The 22,642-nt window shown below is 55.1% G+C and overlaps 1 protein-coding gene across 1 annotated transcript; it reads right to left on the reverse strand.

The window, feature by feature from the left end:
* Nucleotides 1-8,588: 8,588 nt before the first annotated feature.
* Nucleotides 8,589-21,755, reverse strand: EDA2R (ectodysplasin A2 receptor). The gene is given in 10 exon segments (XM_084213257.1): nucleotides 8,589-12,831; nucleotides 13,220-13,305; nucleotides 13,503-13,582; nucleotides 13,584-13,972; nucleotides 14,116-14,262; nucleotides 14,741-14,905; nucleotides 15,060-15,145; nucleotides 15,887-16,065; nucleotides 16,683-16,791; nucleotides 21,616-21,755. Coding segments are annotated over 9 exon segments (1,515 nt in total). The 5' UTR covers nucleotides 16,770-16,791; nucleotides 21,616-21,755; the 3' UTR covers nucleotides 8,589-12,535.
* Between the last annotated feature and the right edge of the window lie 887 nt (nucleotides 21,756-22,642).

Consider the following 22,642-nt stretch of genomic DNA (forward strand, 5'->3'; position numbering starts at 1 on the left):
CCGTGTCTGCTGGGGGGCTCCTGGTCTGCCCTGGTGATAGCCCAGACAGATCTTCTGCCCAGAGAGGCAGTAGGGGGCCTGGGTGGCTTGAGAGAATAAGAACATACTCCCACTACCTTCCCAGGGGAGAATAAGCCAGACCAAAGAAGGGAAACTAAGGGCTGATTTTTATGAGGGTTTTTTTTTGTTATTTTCCATTTTTGCAGTGGGAAGGAAAAGGACAGAAAGGAGGGGGATCCTAGCTTCAGGCCACTTGACCCCAGATGGGCACCTTGGGTGTGCACTGCAGTGCCTGCACCAGAAGAAAACAGCAGAACACAAGGAGTGGCAGCAGGAATGGGTGAATACTTCGTCCCTGAGGCACTTTGCTTGGAGCTCACAATTATTGAACATGGGAAGTCAAAGCTGTCTGTCCTGGTTGCCAGCACTGTGCTCCCTCAGTGTACAGAAGGGTTTGTTTTCAGTCAAAAAACATCACTGTGAGTTTCTCAAAATGTTAAGATAATCTAATTAATAAGCATCGCCTCATTTAATTAGTTAAAGAAGCTATAATTTGTTTTTTTACCGTTCCTTGCTCCTCACTAGCTTTTGGTGAGCAGCTCTCAAACTGCCATGAATTGTCTTTAATATTTATTAAGTTTGTTTTCCTTCCTTTCTTTCTTTAAATGGCTGAATAACCTTTTTCTGGAGGAGTCCAAGCCCTTACTCCAAAGAAGGGGTCTCTCCACACTCTCTTGATCTTCTGCTAATCCCTGTAGTTATCCATCTCTTGCTGTCAGAAATAACCTGGCTGGTTTTCCTTGGATCTGTCAATCGCAGCATCTCCTCGTTGCTGAATTTTTCTCCCCTAAATGGGCAGGATGTACGAGCTGACTGTATCGAATCTCCGTAATGGCTCAGCTATCTGGACTGATAATTATCAATGCCTGAGCAAGATTCAGAACTTTGCATGCTTTGCCCAATGCTTTGAGGCTCCTGCATCACTTGAGGATGCCCTGACTGCCAGCAGTTCTCAGGCAGACACAGAATGCACAATATATAAAGTAAAAGTATAACCTGAGCGTCGTTTGACCTGGGCATGGACAGTGCCTGGAGGGCAGGAGGCTGCATCTCTGCTGAACTCCAAGCCAGGCTCTGGAAAAGGGAATCTGCGAAACTCGGCTTCTGCTGGGTCTGAGTCAACTCAGCACGTAAATAGCTGCTTAAACATTCCTTACAAACATTCCTTGATCTGTCTCCATCCCGCCGGGCACCTGTGGAAATGTCTTCCCGAGCGGCGCCGGGATCCCAGGGCGAGCTTCCAGAGCCAGGAGCAAGGCTGTGCTCGGCTCCAGCCGGACAGGGCTGCTGGGGCAGCAGCAGCAGCAGCAGCAGCGCACTCTGCTCCCTGCAGACACCAGCCTGGGACCCGACAGGAGTGTGGGCTGCGAGGAGAACCCACCGGGAAACCTCTGCCATCAGGAGACCCCTCCCTATCACAGACCGGCAGGCAAAGCCCCCCGGGAGGCAGAACCGCCAGGGAGAGTTTGGAGGGCAAATTATTGAAACACTGAGTCACCACAAGGCTGCTCCCGGGAAACTATTTGAGCACACACAAATCAGTGTGCAAAGATCCAGCGAGACATGTCTGAGTGATTAACAGCCCGAATTTATTAAGGTTAGCTCATGCCAAATGCAGCAGAGTGCCTTCAGCAGAGTTGCTGATGAAGACGATAACAGGGAACAGTGCAGGGGATACCTGAATTCCAGAGACAAATCCTCTTATATAGCCCCACCACATAATGAACAAAGAAACCACAACATGCCAACTAGATTAACAAAAAGCTAGCAGAAAAACCCCCACAATGAGTCAGAAAATTAGCTCAGGAAGGAGAAACAGAATACAATTATCATCACTTAGCTCTTCAAGTGGAAAACAGTATGGAGGGGCTGGCCAAAGCACGCTGCAGGGGGGAATGTCCTCGGTTAAATCCAGCTTAAGCCCTGGATGTTGGGGTGTAGGTGGGCCAGCGTCAAACCATGATCATCCTGCACTGAGAAGTAACTCAGCATCTTAGGTCAATCGCAGAGCAGGGGAGGAAGAGGGAGGAAGGAGCCTGGCCCTTACCTGGGAGGCTGGATGTGAAGGCACACCCCGAATTCCCGCGTGGGAGATGATGTGCAGCCGCCCTGTGCCCCAGGCAGCAGCAAAGTCTCTCCCTGGAGCCGGGGCACACAGCTCTGCTCTCTCACTGACTGTGGTGACAACCTGCCTGCCCCCACAGAGCCCACCTGCCCCCAAAGAACTCCCCTGTCCCCACTGAGCCCGCCGGCTCTCCCCCTCTGCCTCCTCCCGCACCACCCCTGCAAAGGAACGCGTCTGATCTCCCAGGCTTTGCAGGGAGCCCGGGCAGGAATACTGGCAAGTGAGGACAGGTTTAGCACCAGGCACGGGCTGCAGTCAGCGCTTGGTTTGCAGACTAACAGCATTTCACAAGCTGCCCTGTCCCACCGGTGCTCAGCAGTGATCCCCACCCCAGTTCCAGGGTCTGTTCCCAAACTGCTCCCTTGAGGTGATACCAGAGCACTCCCAGAGCTTGGCTCATCCCAGTCTGAGCTGAGCAGGTACGTTGGAGGTGTCCCCTTGCCCAGATGTGCTGCACATGTTGAGTTTCTGCACTGCAGCAGGACTGATGTTCTTTGGGGTCCCTGAGCAGGCAGGGGCGTGGGCGCTGTGCCTGGGGGTGTGCTGGAGCCAGCCCTCCCTCGGGAGCTCACCTGGAGCCTCCACAGGCAGCAGATCAAAAGCACCTCTTGCCCTGCTCCCCATCCCTGGTGTTTTGTTATTTGCCCTGGTAATAAGGGCTGAATTAATGCACTTGGTCCTTGATTGATGTTTCACTCCCCCAGCAGCCCACACTGGCTGATGCTGCTCAGTTCAGTAGTGCCAAATTGTAGACGTGGAGAGCAGCTGTCACTTAACCAGACGTGAGAGGGCAAAAATAGTAATAAACACCCCACAAGCCACAGGCTGAGCTCTGCAGGAACCAGGTCTGGTTGTGCAACACAATAGTCTGTTGCTTGAAGAGACTTCTCCATGACAGGCCCATAAAAGTCTCCTTGGCAGAGGAGACCAGACTAATTGCTTTATGAAATCAGATGAATGGACCATCTAATGCATCTGCTGGAGACAAACCCAGTTGCTTTATGGGACACTGTAAGGGGCAAGTACAGGGAGTGTCCCCATTAATGGAATTCCTGCTTATTACTTCACAATTAACGGGGCTTCAGAGCATAAAGGTTTATATCCTCTATATCATTCCCACATGCTTTCATTGCATACATCTGCATCCCATCCATGCTGTGTCCTGCAGGCTGTGGGACCTTGGTGGTCTCCTGTTTCCAAAATTTCCACTCTGCAGGGACCTGCAGTTGGTGTAGCTGACAGCAACAACAGGGATTTTCAGCGTCTCATTTTGACCATTTCTTGCTGTTCCTACAGCACTGCAGAAGTCATTTCCATTTCAAGCTCACACTTGGAGCCAAGCTGAACACCCCCATCAATGTGATTCCAGGTGCCCAGACTGTGTGCACTGTTAGGAGATAATTTATGACACCTAACAAAAATGATGGCAGCAAGATTCAGAGCAGCAGATTTTGTTCCTATTTTTGAGACAGACAATGTTTTTTAGCAGCCACATCCTGCCTCAGGCAGTTTCCACAGTAATTAAGCAATCAATTAATCAATGGCCTTAACATTTTGCAGCTTCCTGCTCCTTCCACAGCTTATTTTGACCTTTTAAGGGTGATACATGTCAAACATGGCAGGATTCAGAACACAAGGAGTGCCTGGATCACTTCCATGATGGATTTACCACAGTTCCATCAGTGGGGAGTTGCAGTAGGCTGGGTGGCTCTGGGCTGTTTTGGACAGTTTAATTTGCTTCTGAACTGTGATACACTGTTCAGACCTTTCACATTAAGGTTAATAAACCGAGTCTTTCCTAAAGGCTGGAAAGGAATTGAGTTTTAGTTTTTAGCATTACAGTTTTACATTACAGTACACTGCCATTCCTGAACTCCTCTTCACAGTTCAGTTATTTAAGAGTTTGTCTCCATTTCCCACCCTGTTCTGGAATTAAACCCACCAGTTGCTCGTGCTGAGGAACAGGGACTGATGCCGACTGTTCCCTCACAGAGATGGCAATGGCTGCACTCCAAATAAAATCTTTATTACAGTGTCCCTTTCCTCTTTATGTTCATGTTTCTATGGCAGGATATGAATTTTCCCCCATTATTAAATTTAACACACGCTGTGTTCTGTTTAACAGAATTGCACTGACTTGCCTTCCTTTGCCTTCCATTCAGGAGAACATAAGTATTTTGCTGTCTTGCACAGCTTGCAGGGCAGGATGTAGGGATATTCATTCTCCAGGAGAACTGTTATGATTAGCAGAGCTAATAAAGACCATGGGTATTTAGCAATATGTTCAGGCATTTCAGCTATAAATGGGAACATCTTCACCACTTGACTAATTCTCAGCTTCTTTGTGAAACCAAGTTGACAAATTGTTTGTTTTGCCTTTGTTTGTCCTGGTCACTGTGAAGGAAGGAGGGATTGAGGGGGAAGGTAGCACAAGGGTCCTATTTTCCTGTCTGCAGTGTTGAGCTCTGCTGACCCATTCTCTGCTCCCCCTCCCTGTACCAAGTGAGGACAGAGCCTTTCCCCCATTCCATTTCGGTCTGTATTGACGTGTTTGTGTCCACACACACACTCTGCATGCCAAGCTGCCATTTCCAACGCCTTTCCATGGCACAGGTGGCACAGGGCAGGAGCACAGCCCTGTCTGTGCCCAGGGCAGAGGGTGTGGGGCAGATCTTTGGGAAGACCCTCTGGACAGGACCAGGATAAGACCATGGAGCAGAGCAGCTCACAGCCCACTTGCTCTTGCTGGAGACGTGCTGGGGCTGGGGCAGGATGGGAGCCCCAGCCTGGGGTCGTGTCTGACTTTGGAGGTGCCAGGGCACAGACCTGGGGCACTGCACACTCCTTGCTCTGACATGTGAATATGAACTGTAGGGGGTCAGAAGTGATGGACATTGGCTCTGTTGTTATTGTACTTGATTGGGGTATTTATTTGTAATCCTGTAATTCCTTCAGGCCAACTTGGAGGAGAATGAGGGGGAGTGTGAAGAGGTATTTAAGGGGTTGTAAAAACACTTTATTTTTTTGCTAAAATTCCATCCCTGTTGCTGCTGCATTGGAAGGCAAACCAGCCAGTGCTCAGGCTTTGAGCTCCCATTAATTGTCATGGAGAAACAGCCTGGCCAGGCTCAAAAACCTCATTTACCACCAGGGCTCAGGGCAGGAATATAGCAATTTCATTTGGGATGATAATGTGTTTTTGAAGGATAATAATAATTATTGGCATCAGGTTGTCCCCAAAGACTGGTTTTTTGCCTCCAGCACAGCTCTGGCATTGGAGCTGGATTTGTTTCCCCTTAGAAATGAACATCTGCTGCCAATAAAAAGAATAAGGACTTTTTTTTTTTTTTTTTGTGGGGGATGTTGCTCACAGTTTGGTCCTAGATGAGATGGTTTGCTCTCACTAATGTTCCCCCAAGCATTCTGCCCAGTTCCTCAGAGTCTGGTGGCTCTTTTGCCCAGCGAGGGGGATGGTGGCACTCCCTGCACAGGAACCCTGCAGCCTTGGAGTCGTGCCCCAAACATGCACTGAGCAGTTTTTCAGCTCCTTTTTGAAAGTCCCAGTGAGTGAACTGACAGGTTGAGAAGGTGAGTGCGGAAGGAAGAAGAACAACAGATTTCTGCCTCCTGGCAAACACATCCACTTCAATTATGTGCTGCAAAATGTGTGCTTTCCTTTGCTTGTGATTGCCCTCGTGTCCTGCAGAGACACAATGAGGTAAGAACTGAGTGTGCAGGGGAAGCCTGGGGGAAATAAAGAATGAGAAAATCAGAGAAGAAACAGTGAAAACACCACCTGTGGGGAAGGAAAGTGGAGAAGGAAAGGAACTTGGGTATGGAAATTCATGTCTCTTAACGGATTTTAGTCTTCAATTTTAGCAATGGAAATTTATCTGCCTGTGCAGGGGCCAGGGGCACATGGAGGGCAGGTGTTTAAGGTTTCTTTACTGGTGAGCCTCCTGGTTAGGGCTAGGCAAGCAAATGAAGGGTGAAAGCAGGGAAGCTGTTTACCAGAACACTTCAGAGCTGTCGGTCTCATTCCTGCCCTTTTCTCACTAAATGCTGCAGCTCAGACTCCCCTGAGGACTGTGTGCTTACCCTCTCCTGCACAGAAAAGGGCAGCCATCCTCTCCCTGTAACTACAGAATTTCAATCAGTGTTTTAACAAAACACAGTTCTTCATCCAGGTCATCTCAGCCCAAAGCTTTAGTAAAAAGTGCAACTGTGAACGCTCTTGCTCTGTGCCTCCAGAACCTGCACACGAGGGACATCCTAGAAAGCTCCTCTGACTTCCCTGCCATAGAGCATGCAGTCCTTGTTAACACAGGGCTTGTTAATTAATCTGGTTTCAAGCAGGATCCCACCTGGAACACTTAATTAGTGGGAACACCTTCTCACCCTGGCCAGACCCCTCCAGCAGCTCCCCTTTGCTCATGGGGGGAAGGACCTGCCCTCAGAGTGGGGTGTCCTGTGAGAAGGATGCAAAAGCCTCCTGGGACTGCAATCTCACCCCAGCAGCTCTGAGATAAGCTCTGCTCAGGGGTCCCTGTCCACACAAGGACAGGACCACGGTCCCCACCTCTGCAGGTAATTTCAGGGCACACAGGTGAGGTGCCCACACCCCACTTGGGTTATTCAGAGCAAAACCCCATAGGTCAGGAACATGTGTCTCAGCAGGACAGACATCTGTCTGTCCAAAGACAGCTCAGGAGAGGGCCCAGTGTGTGCCTGGTGGGGCCCAACAGCATTCCCTGGCATTCCCTGTGCAGCTGGAGGCTGGCCAAGCTGTCAGTGCCTGTGCTCTCTCTGCATCCCAGCTGGAGGTGTTCCTGCTGGAGGCAGCTGAGGGGAGGACCGGGGACCTCAGCACCCTGACCTGCTGCCAGCCTTGTCAAGAGTGGCTGAGGTGGCACCAGGACCCAGGGTGGGAGCCAGCCTTGCTCTGACCACCACCAAGGAGAGGGTGCTCAGCCACACACTTGTCTGCTCACATGGAGCACATGTGCTTCTCTGCCAGGAGCTGCCTCTTATCCCAGCATGGAGAATCCCAAGTACTTAAAGGGGAGCATGATTGATTTATCATCGCTCCTTGGGCTCCAGCCAAAAACAAGGCAAGACCAGACAACACAAGCAGTCTGAGGTGAGGAGCAGAGGGGGTGTGAAGCTCTTGATCACTGGGAGTTCCTGCCTTGGATGGGAGCATCTGCTCTGCATGGGAGGGGCAGCCCTGCTCTTCCAGAAGAACAGACCCCAGGTGTGGCCAAACCCACCTCCTTTTGGCTCCTGCAGCGTGTCCAGTCAGCTGAGAATGCAGAGTGGGGATGGGTACAACCCCAGGCCAGGAGTCACTCAAAGGTAAGGCCTGGCATACCTTCAATTCCCATCCCAAAGGTGTGCAGGAAGCTGCTCTCCCAATGGACACTTCTGGCCCTCTCCTCCTGCAGTGACAGTGGCCTCAGCCAAGTGACAGGCACAGGCAGAGCTTTGGGCTCAGCTCACCCAGGGGAGGGCCACAGCACCCTGCCCACACCTTCTGCCCTGGGCTGGTGCAGGCAGGGACTCTGGGATCATCACCCCTTGCAGGCACTGGGTGCCCTGGGAACACCTGGGCTGTGCCCTGAACAACCCCTGTGAAGGCTCCAGGCACCACACCCTCCACAGAAAAGGCTCCTTTGGGAACTGTGGATGCTGAGTGCCTCCACCTCTGCCATGGCTGTGTGTTTGGTGGTGGATGAGAGGTTCTTGTGTGCCCTGAGTGAAGAGGCTGTGCTGTCCTTAGCTGTGGTATGACAGAGGCAGCCAGGGCTGCAGACAGCACTGCATGGGGATCCTCACAGGCAGGGTGAGCTGCAGCACTGCAAGCACTCAGGGAGCCTGCCAGACTTTGGACAAGTATCATAGCTTTAATTAGAACAGAAAACACCCTTGATGCTAATAATTATTTTAAACATTCCAGCAGAAGGGCATGAATAGGCTTAACGAGCCCTGTAATTACCAAGGTTAAACAGCAGCTGCTCCTCAGCAAAGCTTTGGGAATGGGAGTTCCTTGGGCATAGTTGAGGGGTCTCTGCCTCCCCCCGTCCCCAGGCCCTGCAGTGAACCACACCTGAGACTTGGCCACGCTGGGGAATGTGAAACCCATGGAAAAACTGCAGCTGATGCCCGTGCTGGGGGCAGGGACAGAACCACAGCCACCGCACCCTGCACCACCTGCTCAGCCCCTCCTCACACCGGGGCTGAGGCTGATGCCCTCGGCTGCTGCAGCATCTCTGAGCAGCCCTGCCAGGCAGGGCCAGCCCCCTCCCAGCCCCCCCAGCCCCTGCAGCATCAGCCCCCACCAGCAGGTGGGCAGGGGGCCCACAGCAATGCCGAGAGGAATCAAAACTCACCGAGCGTCACCGTGTCTGGCTCCAAAATTTATTGAACTACAAACACACATCACTCAAGAGCACCAGGTCTGGAGGAATGTGAGGGACCAACCCCCTTCCATTAACAGGGGGCAGGAGCTTCAGCTTCTGCTTGATTTGAACACAGACAACACCCCAAACCCAACAGAAATAATGCTACAGCAGAATTACAACGGTAATGGCACAAAATTTACAAAAATATAAATAACGTAACCTTAAAGAAAAATAACATCTACCATAAAAAACAACATGTATTCCCTTGGGTAAACCATGGCTACAGAAATGTAGTGATTTGTTTTTCTGAAAAGCACCGGAGTCTGAAGTATTAAATAATCCAACACAGAGGGGGTATCTCCCCCCAACACTTGCAGACTCTTCCAAGAAGTGTGCCCAGATCAGTAACACCAAGTGTTCTTCAGTATTGCCTATTTCTGTAAAAGAACATCGGAGGGACAGCTCTCATGAGCCCCCTGTTCAGGAACAGCACCCAAGGGATGTTCACCAATTGTTCACCAGAATAAACACTTTAACAACAGTGAAGTATGTGCCTATTTTAAGTCTATGCTTAAGAGCTTCCCAGAACAGGGCTGGATTTAAACTTATCATACAAATTCCTCTGCAAATCAGACTTCCAGGCAAGACTGGTGTGGAAACCAATCACTCGTAAAGAAATAACGCCACTGCACTGGAGTGTTTCCACTCTTCAGTCCTAGCTCAAGTTTGCACAGATTTCAGAGTTATTTGATTTCTTTCTCCTCTCTGTGAGCCATGCCAGCTTGGCACAAATGGCTTCCTGAGGCTGTGACCTGAGATCCAGCACTACAGGAATTTCCCTACCTTACATTCTATGTACTATGTTGAAAATACTATTAAAAAGCAAAAGTCAAGTATCAAGTCCATTGGTTCCCCAGTGAAGCAGTTCCCTGCTCAGGGATCACTGCTGTTCTGATGACTGAGTCACAGCATTATCCCTGTTTTCAAGGCTCTTGTGGTTCCCTGAGGGCTCTGGCTGGGCTCGAGGCAGCCTGGCCAAGGGGTTTTAGGGTGGGCTGAAGGCTACCTGTTGAACTTTTGGCCCTTGTAAACACAGCTGGTTTTGTCACCACAGCTGAAGGAAGGTGCCTGCCACGAGCACAGTGAGAGTGGGGAGCAGCCTTTGGCTGGGAGCTGGGGGAGCCTCACTGCTGAAAAGCCACGTCCTGCAAGGCTCCTGAGCAGTGTCCAGCCCTGCTGGAGCACCAGCCGGTGTGACTTGCACCGACACCACGTGTGAGGCCCTGAGGGGGAACCCAGAACAGTTCAAACACACATAAACCCAGCCCCTGCCAGCCTGTGCTGAGGCAGCACACCGTGGCACAGCCAGGGCCTGAGGGGCAGCACCAGTGGGGCAGGAGCTGTGGCATGGCACACCCCTGTGTGGCACGGCCATACCCACAGCCAGCATGCACACACCCTCTGTGCTGCACCCTCGAGGCAGGGGCTGAGTTTTGAGTATAATATTGCTCAGACATCAAACAACTGAAAAATAAGTTTACCTTAAAAGCTATGAAGAAGATGAGGTTGATTTCTTTATAAAAGTGAGAAAAACCCTTAAGCAAACGAACTAAATTCTCACTTCATTTGTTTGGCCCAGAGCCCCACGCTGGCACACCAGTGGAGCTGCCCAGCATGTGAAGAGATTTGCAGCACACACCTGTGACATGTCCCCATCATCCACAGCTCTAATTTAACAGCCCTTCCTGCCCATCTCCTGCTCCTCACACTGCAATGTGACAGGAGCAGGCTGGCTCTGCCATCCTGCCCGGCTGCCACTGCTCTGTGCACTCCCAGTGACCACACACTGGTGGCACTGGTGACACAGACCATGCAGGACAAGCTGCCCAGTCCACTTCCAACTTCAAAGCCAGGGCCAGCAAGCTGAGCTGCAGGGAGGCTCTTACTCAGAGGCAGTGGGTGAAGTTATTTTCCTTCCCACTGGAAGTGACTATGTCCACAGAGGGATTAAATATTTATTGGATTTTGCGAGGTGATTAAACCCAGCACTCTCCCTGCCACAGAAAAGCCTCAAACAGGAAATCCCTGGCCCCAGGCTGTGTGTGCTATAGCAACACTCCCCAACAGTCCAAGAGTGCAGCAAGAGTCTGACTAATCCTGGCCCCACATGGCTCAAAGTTCAACGCTGTAGGTCTTGGGGAGCAAAGAGCAATAACAAGACCTTGACTGTGGGAGAAACAAGCAGTGAGGGAAAGTGCCAGGTCCAGCTCCAACTGCCCATGCCTTTGTTTATCCGAGCACATCCTGGGTGTGTCCAAGCCCCAACACCTTTAAACGGGGAAAGAAAACACCAGCAGCTATTGCTCCCTGGGCTGTGGGGGAGATCTGCCTTCCTAGAAGGGCATCTGCTTCTTTGAGGCGCCCTGGTCAGATAAAGGAGAATTCTGTGGGCTGGGCCGAGGGGTCTGGGAGGGGGCAGCAGGCAGTGGGGTAACAGTGCCACTTGCTGGTGACCACCAGACCACCGGCTGGTGCTGAGACCCCGGTGACAGGCAGGACAGCAGGGAGCACTCGGCAGGGACAAAGCAAGCACCACCAGCCCAGCCCCAGCGAGGCTGCCTGGGTGACACCTCATCACAGAACACCCTGAGCTGGAAGGGACCACAAAGATCACGGAGTTTAACTCTTCAGTGAATGGCCCACAGAGGGATGGAGCCCTCAGCCCCGGTGCTAACAGCAGCTCTGCTGGGAGCCAGCCCGCCGGCAGCTGCCCTGCCCGTGACCCCCGGCGTGCCCGGCCGCCCCCGCACGGCTCTGCCCCGCTCAGGAACGTGTCCTGCTGCCCCCGCTCCTGGCCAGGGCCACCAGCACAGCCCCGCTGGCCAGGGCACACCGAGAACAGCCCAGCTGCCTGCAGCCCCCAGGCTCAGGCACAACGCTGAAATCAGGGCGACTTGTGACAGCCAGACCGTGGCAAGTTATGACAAATCCCCCAGGATGAAATACCAAGCAGAAGGATGCTCCCCCTTCCCAGTAGCAGCTCCCAGGAATGAGAAATCAGGCCATTTTTAGGCAGGAAAAAAAAAAAAGAAAAATGTTATTTTAAAAGAGGAGGAGCCTCTGAAGGAGCTCCTGCTGTGACCACAGCCACAGCTGCCATGCCCAGTGCAGTGTCCCTGCCCCTGACACTCTGTGCCACCACAGGCAGTCTGCAAAGCCTTGGAGGCAATGGGCAGTGAACAGCCACGGGGCTGGGGTGAGCCAGCACCTGCCCATGGCCAAGAGCCACAGCCCAATGAGGGCTTACATCAGCTCATCCCGGGAATGAGTCTGAAATTCATGGCAGGATGCTACACTGCACCACAAATGGACACGAGAGGAAGGTGCCAGGGGAGCACAGAGGGACAAAGGCTGGAGCCTGGCACATCAGCCATGGTCAGGTCCTCTGCCAAGGAAATCACAGCACAGGAAATCGAGGGAGAGAAGCAACTGAAAAGTAAACTGAGAAAGTGGCAACTGGCACCCGAGAAAGCAGAGCATGGGCCAGAGGAAGGATGGGAAAGCTGGAATGGAAGGGAGGAGTTGGCTGGGCTCATAGGAGGGCATTGCCCACGGACACCGAGCCCCATGGCTGAGGAACCCCATGGCAACAGTGGGGCAGGACAGGGCTCTCTGCAGAGCCGGAGCACCACAGTACGGGCAGCACAGCAACCAACAGGGAAGGGTGTCACAGCTAGAGAAAAAACAGCCTCTGGAGGGGCCTGAGCAAGCCCTCCCCCCCGGAGCAGGGAAAAGGCACAGCTGTGCTTCCTGAACCCCCGTGCAGAGACGCCCCCGTCACGTCCATTCCACGGCGCACAGACCGTCTCCGTGCTCCCGGGCCGTGCACAGCAGGGAGGTTCTGTGCCTGCAGCGCAGGAGCGGCGGCGCATGGAGCCCCTCCTGTGCCCTAGCGCTGGCGGTCGGGCGCGGGGCTGAGCGTGAAGTGGTCGCAGAGCAGCAGCAGGGCGTCGAAGCGCTGGAGCCGCTGCAGCGCCCGTGCCAGCAGCGGCACGGTGACGGCGGCGCCCGCGCAGGTGAAGTGTGCCACCAGCTGCTCGAAGCCCGAAATCCGCCCCAGCAGCTGCGGCATCAGCCCCAGCTCCAGCGCCACGTGGCTGAAGTTCTTCACGCCGTTCGAGGAAGGGTCCAACAGGAAGGCGAGAGACTGCACCAAGGAATGGGGCAGCTCTGCTATTGGGAGACCTGGGGACGGCAACACAGCGAGGCTGGGTCAGGACACATCCCAGCCAAACGGGAAAAGGGCAGAGAGAACAGCCAGCCTCCAGCCTCAGCCCCTGCTGAGCGGGTGAAAGGCCACCCTGCCAGGGCAGGGATCTCCTCCAACATCACTTTGAGAGCTCAGCAACATGGAGCTGGCTCAGTCCTGGGGAAGCTGGTAACTGGTGACAGCTGGGCCACCTGCCTACAGGCCACTCAGGGCAGTACCACAGAAAATATACCCTGTGGACTAGCACCAAAGGCCACAAGTCAGGTGAGTCCCTGGTGGGCCTCTGGAGGAGCTCCCTTCCAAGAACCTGGCTCTGAAATGCCCGTACTTGGAGCACAAAGGTGACACTGGAAGGCCACTTACCATTGGCTGTGCTGCTGATCTGAGTCACCAGGCTCTGGGCATCATCCACCTGGCAAGACAAGGACCCCAAGGTTGGTGGCAGTCTGCTGAGTACAGCAATGCCTAGCTCTGCTCCCAGGGCTTGCACAGGGGCTCAGGGAATGGTGCTCCTTCTCCAGCCCTACCACCCCATATTAACACAACTCGGTCCATATTATTACCCTTATGTCGAGCCCAGCCTCTGTGCCTGAGCCCTGGGCAACTGGCAGCAGTTCTGAGGAGTGATAAGGCAGGAGGAACTCACCTGCTGCTCCCCAGGTGGGATTTCAGCTGTGGGGAAGTGATGAGCCCTCTCCTGCACCCCACCGCTGCTCTCTGCTGGGATCCTCTTCACAGCCCGGCCGGCTGCGTCCTCCAGCCGCTCACCGCCCACGAACTCCGCCTGGCTGGAGAACTTTTGGAGGTCCAGCTCAGTGCACTCCACGGGTGCATGGGGCCACTTGTGCTGCATCTCGGAGGCACAGGAGGAGAGGGGGGCCAGGGCCTCCACCGTGCCCTGCCTGGGGGCGGGGGGCAGCAGGACCCCGTCCAGGCAGTCGCCGTGGCCGGAGGCCCGGATCAGGGGCTGGCTTTCCAGGAGGCTCCTGCCCAGCTGGGCCTTGGAGGCAGTGCTGGCTGCAATGGCTGGTGGCAAGTCCATCTCTGGCTGGAGAGAGGGGAGCTGGACACCCACGGCCTCCCCATCGGAAATGAACTGCACCGCTTCCACGGGGCCTGGAACCAGAAACCAGCACTCATCAGTGAAGCTCAGCATCCAGCTCCATCCTTCCTGCCTCAGGGCATTTCCTGCTGGGACCATGTGAGCTGGAGCCCAGCATCACCCTCCCTTCCCCAGGGAAGGCAGTGAGAGCAGGTACCTTCTGCCTGCCTGTAGCAAGGGCTCAAATTCTTCACACCCAGGCAGCAGGGTCCAGACATCTGCTCCTCACACAGGAACCTGCCAGGTGCTGCTGCAGTTGGGAACGTTGCTCGCTGGCCCGAGAAGTTCTGAGTCCTCAGGAAGACTTGGAGGACAGAGGAGAAACAGCCTGAGCAAAGGTTTGGCTCGCTTCCCTAGCATGTCCTCAGCCCTGTGGTATGTCTGCCAGCGAGGAGCTGGGAGCCCAGCAGCTCCCTGGCACGCTGCTGGATGCCATCCTGCCCCAACCCTGGCCACCACACCTACAGCCCTCTTCATTCTGCAGCGAAGAGCCACCCAAGCAGAAAAACCTCAGAAGGGAGGATTGCCAGGTCTGACAGTGAAATGGCCTCCTCCTCCTCCTGATGGCCCTAAGAAGGAGGAAGGCTCCTCTGTGTCATTGAGCAGGCAAAGCCCACACAGAGAGAGGCCCTGCAGGCATGAGAAGCAGGATGAGGTGTCTATTCTGTATGAACTGAGGAACAGTTGGGTCACTGTGCTGTGAATTCAGCAATGCTCTACACAGCAAGAAGGGGCCACGGGCACAGGTGAATGGCACAGCAGGGAGGAGAGCACCAACTCACCTCTCTGGCACTGGCTTTTCCAGAATCGCTTGCAGTAGATGATGGAAAGTGCCAGAAGCACCAGGACGATGATGACCAGGGCACTGCTGGTCAGTGCAAGAAGGGCTGTGTCCTGTGGTGGTACAGTAGGGACAGCGACCTTCACCAGGCTTGTTCTGGACCGACCTGCAAACATCATCCACAAAGCGCTGGAGCCAAACTCGGAGGCTTGGACCACCCCTTCCCTGCCCATCCCTCATCACACGCCATGGCCGTGCCTCCTCCAGCAGGGCTGTGGCTCCCCTGTGCCCCTGTCACCCCAGCAGTGCAGGACACCTACACTGTGGCTCGGAGGACGGCGTCTGCTTGGTGCAGGGGATGCACTCCCACTCCAGCTGCCCGCTGATCCGCGCCTTCCTGTAGAACCTGCCAACAGAGCGCACAGGCTCAGCCCAGCCTGGCCCCACCGGGCTGCCACCACCCTGCTGTGCAGCCAGCTGTGCCACCCACCCCACAGCACAGGGGGACAGCTATCCTGCACTCCTGCCTGGCTGGCAACAGGAGCAACAGGGCTCTCATTGCTGGCTGGAGCCCCACCACACCTCGTGTCTAGCTGTTTGTCAAGAAGCAACATCTTTCCAACAGCCCCCCCTCCCCGCCACCATCATGTCTGCTGAAGTGGATTTTAATGGTTAATAGCTCCCTACAGGGCTGGGAACAGCCCAGCTATGGCTCTGCCTGAGAAGAGACTCCTACACTGGAGCCCACCGCTGGCCAGCAGTGTCTGCACACCTGGGCTTGGCACGGGCTGTCTGTATGCAGCCATTTTATTCCAGTAACCCCTTAAACCCCCTCTTCGGGGACTACTAACCATAATGCTCTACAACACTTCATCTTCCAGCGCTCAGCCACCCTGGTGTCTACAGAACAACGAGAGTCTGGAAGTTTTCTTTCACAGCTCATTTACGTGAGCCTTGAGGTTTCCTTCTCTGGAGCTACAAACAGGCCCCACCAGATGGGTCTGACTTCCATGCCATTAGCAGTGTCCTCACAGAGACATCACAGGGTCACCAGGCTCCTCTTAGGTGCCATGTGGGACCACGGGTGGCCCCCTGTGCCCAGCCCCTCCCTGCCTGCCCCAGGTGTGGCTGTGCTGGCCCTGCTCACCCCGGCAGGCACTCCCCGCAGACGGCGTCGGCCGTGGCCGTGCAGTTGGACTTCTGCAGGCGGTTGATGAGGGCACAGGACAGGCAGGGCTTGCAGCCGTGGTGTCCCCAGCGGTCCTTGAACTTCCTGGGAGGGCAGGCCACGCACTGCGCGTCCCCGCCGCTGCCATCGCCGCAGTCCTGCAAGGCACAGGTTGGGGACAGGGGGTGAGGGGCTCCAAATGCTGCTGGGGGAAACAGGGTCCCTTCTCTGGGGGCAAAGAGCCACAGTTCACATGGGGTCCTCAGAACCCAGCTGAGAGCGGCTGCCACCAGTGCAGCTCCCAGGTGACACTCGGGGACCCTGTCTGCTGCCCAGCTGGGCCCACCGGTGTGCTCTTGGTGTTGAAAGCTCCAGCAGCACCACCAGGTGAACCCTGCTGCCTCCCACCAATCCAAGCCTCCCACCACTGAGACCTCCTGCAGCAGTGTCCTGCTGGCACCCACCCACGTGCAGCCCAGCCATGCAGTGTGACCTTGCTCGGGGCTACAGACCAGAGGAAATTTAGACTTCCACCAGAAAAAAAGGAAATCAGGTTGCTCCTTGTGCTGCCTTAAATCCCTCATCACCTCCTGCTTCCATTGTCTCACCCTTCTACCAGGGTAAGTGAAACAATCCACCATCCCATCCTACCAAGTCTCAGCTCTTCCCAACATGCTGGGACCTAAGATCATCCTTCTGAAGGGAGGCTGGCAGAGGATTAACCCAGCTGTGCCACTCATGATGATTCCTGCTCCTTACAGAGAAGTCGATTTACCTTGGAAAGCTCCTGCCCAGGCATGCACTTTCTGCAGGGGACACATTTCTTCTGGTCATCCAGGTACTCACTCTCTTGGCAGGCCATTGTGCTGAAGAGGAGAGGGGAGCTTGAGGACGAGAAGAAGAGAAGGCAGAGGGATCAAAGGCAGCCCTAACACATTTGGGATAAGCAGTGTGCCCATCTCTGGGCAGACATCTCCACCTGGCCGGGACAGCAGCCAACACTGCTGAGCACTGTGGGTGGGACTCGGGCAGGAGGTAACTCCTGGCTCCTTCCACATGGCTCCATCAGTCCCAGGCTTCCCAGCAAGGCTGGTCATGAGCTGCCCCATCCTGCTGTCATCTCACAGCCTCACAATGCAGCAAATGAAATTCCAGTCACAGTATTGAAGTACTGACCACTAACTGCTCAGGTGGATTCTGCCTGCCCCAGCTGTGGCTCTGGGTACCAGAGACAATCAGAAGAGAGCTTGGCCCCAGCAAAGGCTCAGCAAAGCCCCAGCTCCAGGATCCAGCAGCCCAGCTCTGGCCAGCGAGGCTGCATTGCTGTGACAGCACCAAATGCTGGTGGCTGATGTGTCCCTGACAGAACAGGACACACTGCCCCACACACACCCTGCACCTCCAACAGAAAGGGACACACACAGAGCTGTGTGTCCCTTTCCCCAACAGAAAGGGACACACAGATCCCTGCTGCTCCACCCTGGAGCTGTGCAGTCGCTCAGGCTCTTGCTCCATGCACGTTTCATCTCTGCATGGTGTCACTCACAGCAAACTCAGAGCAGCAGCAGAACAAGCTCCCACCTCCCTCTGAAACACCCTCCAGAGCCTTCCTGAGGTGCATTAATGGCTCAGCAGAAGGCAACAACAGAACCAGCCCAGGAGCCACAGGGCCACACTGTCAGTAAGGGTGGCTCAAGGGGCAGCACAGAATCAGCATCTCAATCAGAGCGAGCAGTTCAGACTGAAGCTGCAAAACTGAGCAATTCATTTGGAGTTTTAGGGCTGCCTGATTATTTCCACAGATTCTAGATGGGTTCTTCCCCTGAAAACAGACAGGGAATAAAATCCACTTTCACTAGACCAATCTCCACTTTGCTTTTCCTATTACCTTGTGCAGAAAATCAGGAGAGAAACTGTTCAACCTGCCTTGGGACCAAGTTCTCAACACCCACCAGGAACAGTGAACACCTTTTGGAGGACACCAGCCTGAACTGCCTAGAGAACCAGAGCTGTCCTCTGGCAGGGAAGCTTGGCCAGATGTCTGGTCCCCGCAAGGCTCTTGCAGCAGTGGAGGGGGGGGATCATCTACAGGGCCCCCAGCACCTCCTGCCACAGCTCCTTCCCCTCCCACAGCAGCATTCCTCTGCAGGCTTTTTCTGCCTAATCCCACCACTCCCTTGCCGGTGCCTTTTGGAAGAGGACACTTGGCTGGGCTCCCCCGGCTCTGGAGGGCCGAGATTCATGGGAGATGAGGTCTGCCCAGACGAGCACAGAGCATGAGTCACCCTCCCTCACGTAGCTCCTGCTCACAGCACATGGGCTGATACAGGATCAGCAGCCAAGTCCATGGGGACAGGCCAGCAGGAGCTGAAGGGACTAAATCTGTCTTGCAAGCACCTCGGGAGGGGCATGGGCACAGCTTGTAACTAGCACAAAGGCTCCTGACACCACTGAATAAAAGAAGATTTGTCACCATCTCAGAAGGTGGTGATCCCAGTGCCTCTGCCCCAGGAGATGCACAGGGTTGGGTGTCAGGGTTCAGCTACAGGTTGAGTGCAGGAGGGAAAATAAAAAGCGGGGAGCCAGGTCCCAGATGAATGACCTGGCAGGTGTCACCCAACTGATCCAGAAGGCCAGCATGCCAGGGGCCTGGAGTTTGGTTCAGGCCTTTGCTCCTAATAACAGCACAAGATGAATGAAACAGAAGTGCAGGCAAAAGGAAAGGAACCCAGACACCAGAGTAGGGAGAGCAAGGGGCTGATTTTTACCAAAGTGCTGTAATGCAAGGAAAAGAGCACAGGTGAAAAAAAATCCTCAGCAAAACAAAAAAACGCAACCAGCAGGGTTTTTGATGAAACTGTCCTGTGAATACAACTTTGCCACTTTTTCTCATATATTTACAGAATTTCCCATATATTTAGAGAAAATCCTTTCAACGGGCCTGCAGCTGAGACAATGCTCTCAAAGCCCCCATCCCACAAGAACTCGGTTTGAAGCAGTTTGCCAAATACAGAAAGTTACACAGGCCAAAGGAATCCTGTGTCAGGGCTGCTCCAAGCACAAGGACTTCTGCCAGGATGATGGAATCACTCAAGATGGAGCAGACAGCCATACCCAACGTAGAAGCAGGATACTGGGCACAGGGCAGGTCTGCTGCTGCTCAAGTGAAACAATACAGGGAACCAACACTTGGTTGAGTATCAGGCATGAATTTCAACGCTGGGGGATCTTTGTAACTCTTATTTCAACACCACCAGACCCAAGACATTTGATTTGTACATGGAGGATACATCCAAACCACCTGGTGCTGCTCTGGTATGGCAGCAACCCTGGATCACCTAATGTTTGTCTGAAACAATCGGTCTTACTGAGGCTAAAGGAAAAGCCAAAGCCAACAACTCCCACGTTTTTGGGAACCACATGGAGTCCCCCTGACACTTCCAGGGCTGCACATTTTATCTGCCACAGGGGAATATAAAGGTGACACAGTAACAATGAGTATACCTGGGGCACAGTATCAATTACTTAGAGGTTGAGGGGAAGAAGAACCTCCTGCCATCAGGCCCAGATGTATGAGATCTAACTTGAAAACATCTCTGATTTGTTAAAGAACTCTTTTATTGCCTTAAAGAGACATCCTGCCTGAGCAGGAGAGCAGAATGGGCTCCCCACTACATCAGCCCTTAAGATACCAAAGCCATGAGCTGCTGAATGAGTTTCACTGCAGGAGATGAAATGGTTCCAGCAGAGCCACAGCATGAGCTGCACTTCATCCACCCCATGACAGCACTACAGCTCAGCCATTGTCTTTTCTCTGTGAAAGTGTAATTTAAAAAAAAAAATTAAGACTGTATTGGAATCCAATCAATTTCTTTTGTGTGCAGCTAAAGGATTCTGGGAGGAAAACAAGGGTGAGGAAAATAATAAGTGAAAGGTACAGAATGAAAGCAATCAGTGAAACCTTCAGTGCTGCTGATTCTCCCCATCTTCCCAACAGGGACTGGGGCAGGGGGGGCTGGCAGGGATGCAGGCAGGTCAGGAGGAGATGGGGTGGGGGCTGTTTCCCATCTCAGCCACGGACCCTATCCCCTCCAGCCATGGGTCTCTGCTTGCCTGGGACAGGAGGTGCCCAGACCCACCCTCAGGGGCTCAGACACCCACCCAGCAGTGGCTCTTCCACATCACCACGTGAGCCAGAATACACAGTACAGGAGATTTCTACCCTGCTGCAGGACTGACTGGCACAGTCAGGCAGCTCCGTACCTCAAGATGAGACACTTGTATACATTGGAACCTAAGAACAAAGAGCTGAAAGCCTAAATAAGAGCTGCAAGTGAAAAGCAGGGGGAAAAAATGCTATCTGGAAAATATGAGTGCATGCCTCATGATTGGCCACAGTCAGCTCCAGTCTCCTGCTCAGCCATTCCTTCACTCTGGTCCAGGCAGTGCCTCCTCATCCCCTTGTGCTACAAACAATGCTGGGAGAACCTTTGCAGCAGTGGGACTTCTCTGGGCAAGGGGCTTCTCACAGAAGCAAAAAAGGTGGAATTTCCACGTGGCTGGGAAATGAGCAGGTTTCTCAGACTGGAGATTCTACACACACAACTGCCCACTAATTGTTTTATCAGGAGTGGCTGGGGACTTGTGTTTGCTTTAAGTGAAGGCACCGTGGCTGGGGTGGGAGAGGAAGTGCTCCGGGCTGCTCTCACCCCTCTTTAGCGCACAGCAGGAGTCCCCAGGGCACAATGCCCACTTTCCAGTGATTTTTGCCAAGTGAGTGCTGCACTCTGCCTTTCCAGGTATCTCAAGTAACACCTCCAAAGCTCCTATCAATTTGCATAAAACTGGATGGATTTCCATCTTTTTGTTTGCCCCACATCTAATTCTCAGTAACTTTCACTATCTTCGGGCAATAATCAGAGAACCACTGTAGCCGTAAAGCTCTCCGAGACCATGGAGTCCAGCTGCTCCCCCAGCACTGCTCAGGCCACCACTAACCCACGTCCCCAAGCGCCACATCCCCGCGTCCATGAGATCTCCCCAAACAGTGACGTCACCACTGTCTGTGGCGGGGCATTAAATTTTTTGGGGAAAAACTTGTTCCTTATATACAACCTAAACCTCCCGACCCCCGCATCTGGCAGCTGCTCCTTTCTGGAAAAACAGCCGAGGCGAGGCCGGCGGCGGGACGGCTGCGGGGGCAGCGCGCTGCGCCCACGCGGGTGCCGGCCGTGGGCGCGCCGCGGCGAGCGCCGGCCCGGCCCGGCCCGGCCCGGCTCGCCCACCGCCCCCGCAGCCCGGCCAGACCCCGCGGCCCCGCCGGCGCCCCCCGCCGCCCGCTCGCGGATGGCGGCAGCGCGCCGGGATATGCCCGGGCACGTCCCGGCCAGGGGCTCCGCCGCGGCACGGCCGCCCCGCATCACCCGCCCCGCATCCCCCGGGACCCCGGCGCCGGTCTCCGCATCTCCCGCTCCCCGCACCCATCGGGCCGGTGCCGCCCGGCCCGGTACCGCCGGCGTTCAGGAGTGATCACGGAACCGGCTACAGCCCACGTGTAGCGCTGCCGCGGCGCTGCCGGGAGCGGAACGCGCCGCAGGTCCCGCCGGTCTCCCCGACCCGCAACCGCCTCCGCCCGGCGGTGACACCGGCACCGGGGAGGGTCGGGACCGCCGCGGGCGGGCGGGCAGGTGCGCGACCCCGCGGGTTACCTGTCTCGGAGCTAGCAGCACGGCACGGCACGGACCGGGACCGGCAGGGCGGCGGGACCAGGACACACGGCGCGGACCCGGACCCGGACCGGCACCGCGCCGCCAATGACTCGGCGGCCCCGCGTGGAGCGGAGCGGGTCGGAGCCCGTCCCGTCCCGGGCACCGGGAGTGCCCCCGCCCCGCCCCGCAGCTCCATTGGCGGCGGCGCCGCCGGGGCGGGGCGATGCCGGGGAGCGGCGCCGGCGGGGGCGGCCGGGGAGCGGCACCGGCACCGGCACCGGGCCGGGGGCGGCGGGGCCGGAGCTCCGCGCCGAGGGGAGTCTGGGCACAGCAACGCCGGGGCAGCCCGCTGTCACCGGCCGGGGTGTGACACTAGAGAACCCCCGGGTTTGCGGGACCTTGTTCCCGAAGACCCGAGGCTGTCCGGCGCCTCAGGTGCGGGCTGGAGGCTGAAGGAACCCCGGGCCCGGCCGTGCGGGAACACTCACCAGGATTCCAAGTGCCACGCACAGTGTGTGTACACTGTGCACTGTGTGTGTGCAGTGTGTGTGGTTTGTGTGGGCAGCACACACCGGGCACGGCCGGCCCCAGAACAGAGGGCTTCTCCCAGGATCAGCATTCACATCTCCCAGCACTTGCCGTGACTCACCCGCAGTCTCTGGGGAGCTCTGGGGAGCCGCAGAGGTATCCCAGGAGTGCGTGGCAGTGACTGACTTGACCAGAGTGTGAACCACACTGGTGTGTGGAACTGAACCTCCTTGTGCAGGGGCAGTTAAATCTCCCAGGGACAGCCCTTGGTGCTCCCCCTTCAGTGCGCTGTCACCAAACTTTTGCCCCTCAGTCCTGACCCAGGCCCACGACAGGACCCTGCTGCTTTTCCAGCCTCCAGCAGGGGCAGGATGGGCAGTCAGTGCTGCTCATTTCTGTGCCCTGGGCTGTACTGGTTGCTGTGCCAGGATGAGTATCTGAACTGTATTTGGGTTATTTGGGGAATGGTCCCCATGTCTCTCTCTTTCTTTTCAAACTT

This window comes from Fringilla coelebs (assembly GCF_963513975.1).
Source record: "Fringilla coelebs genome assembly, chromosome: 11".
Classification (NCBI taxonomy): Eukaryota; Metazoa; Chordata; class Aves; order Passeriformes; family Fringillidae; genus Fringilla; species Fringilla coelebs.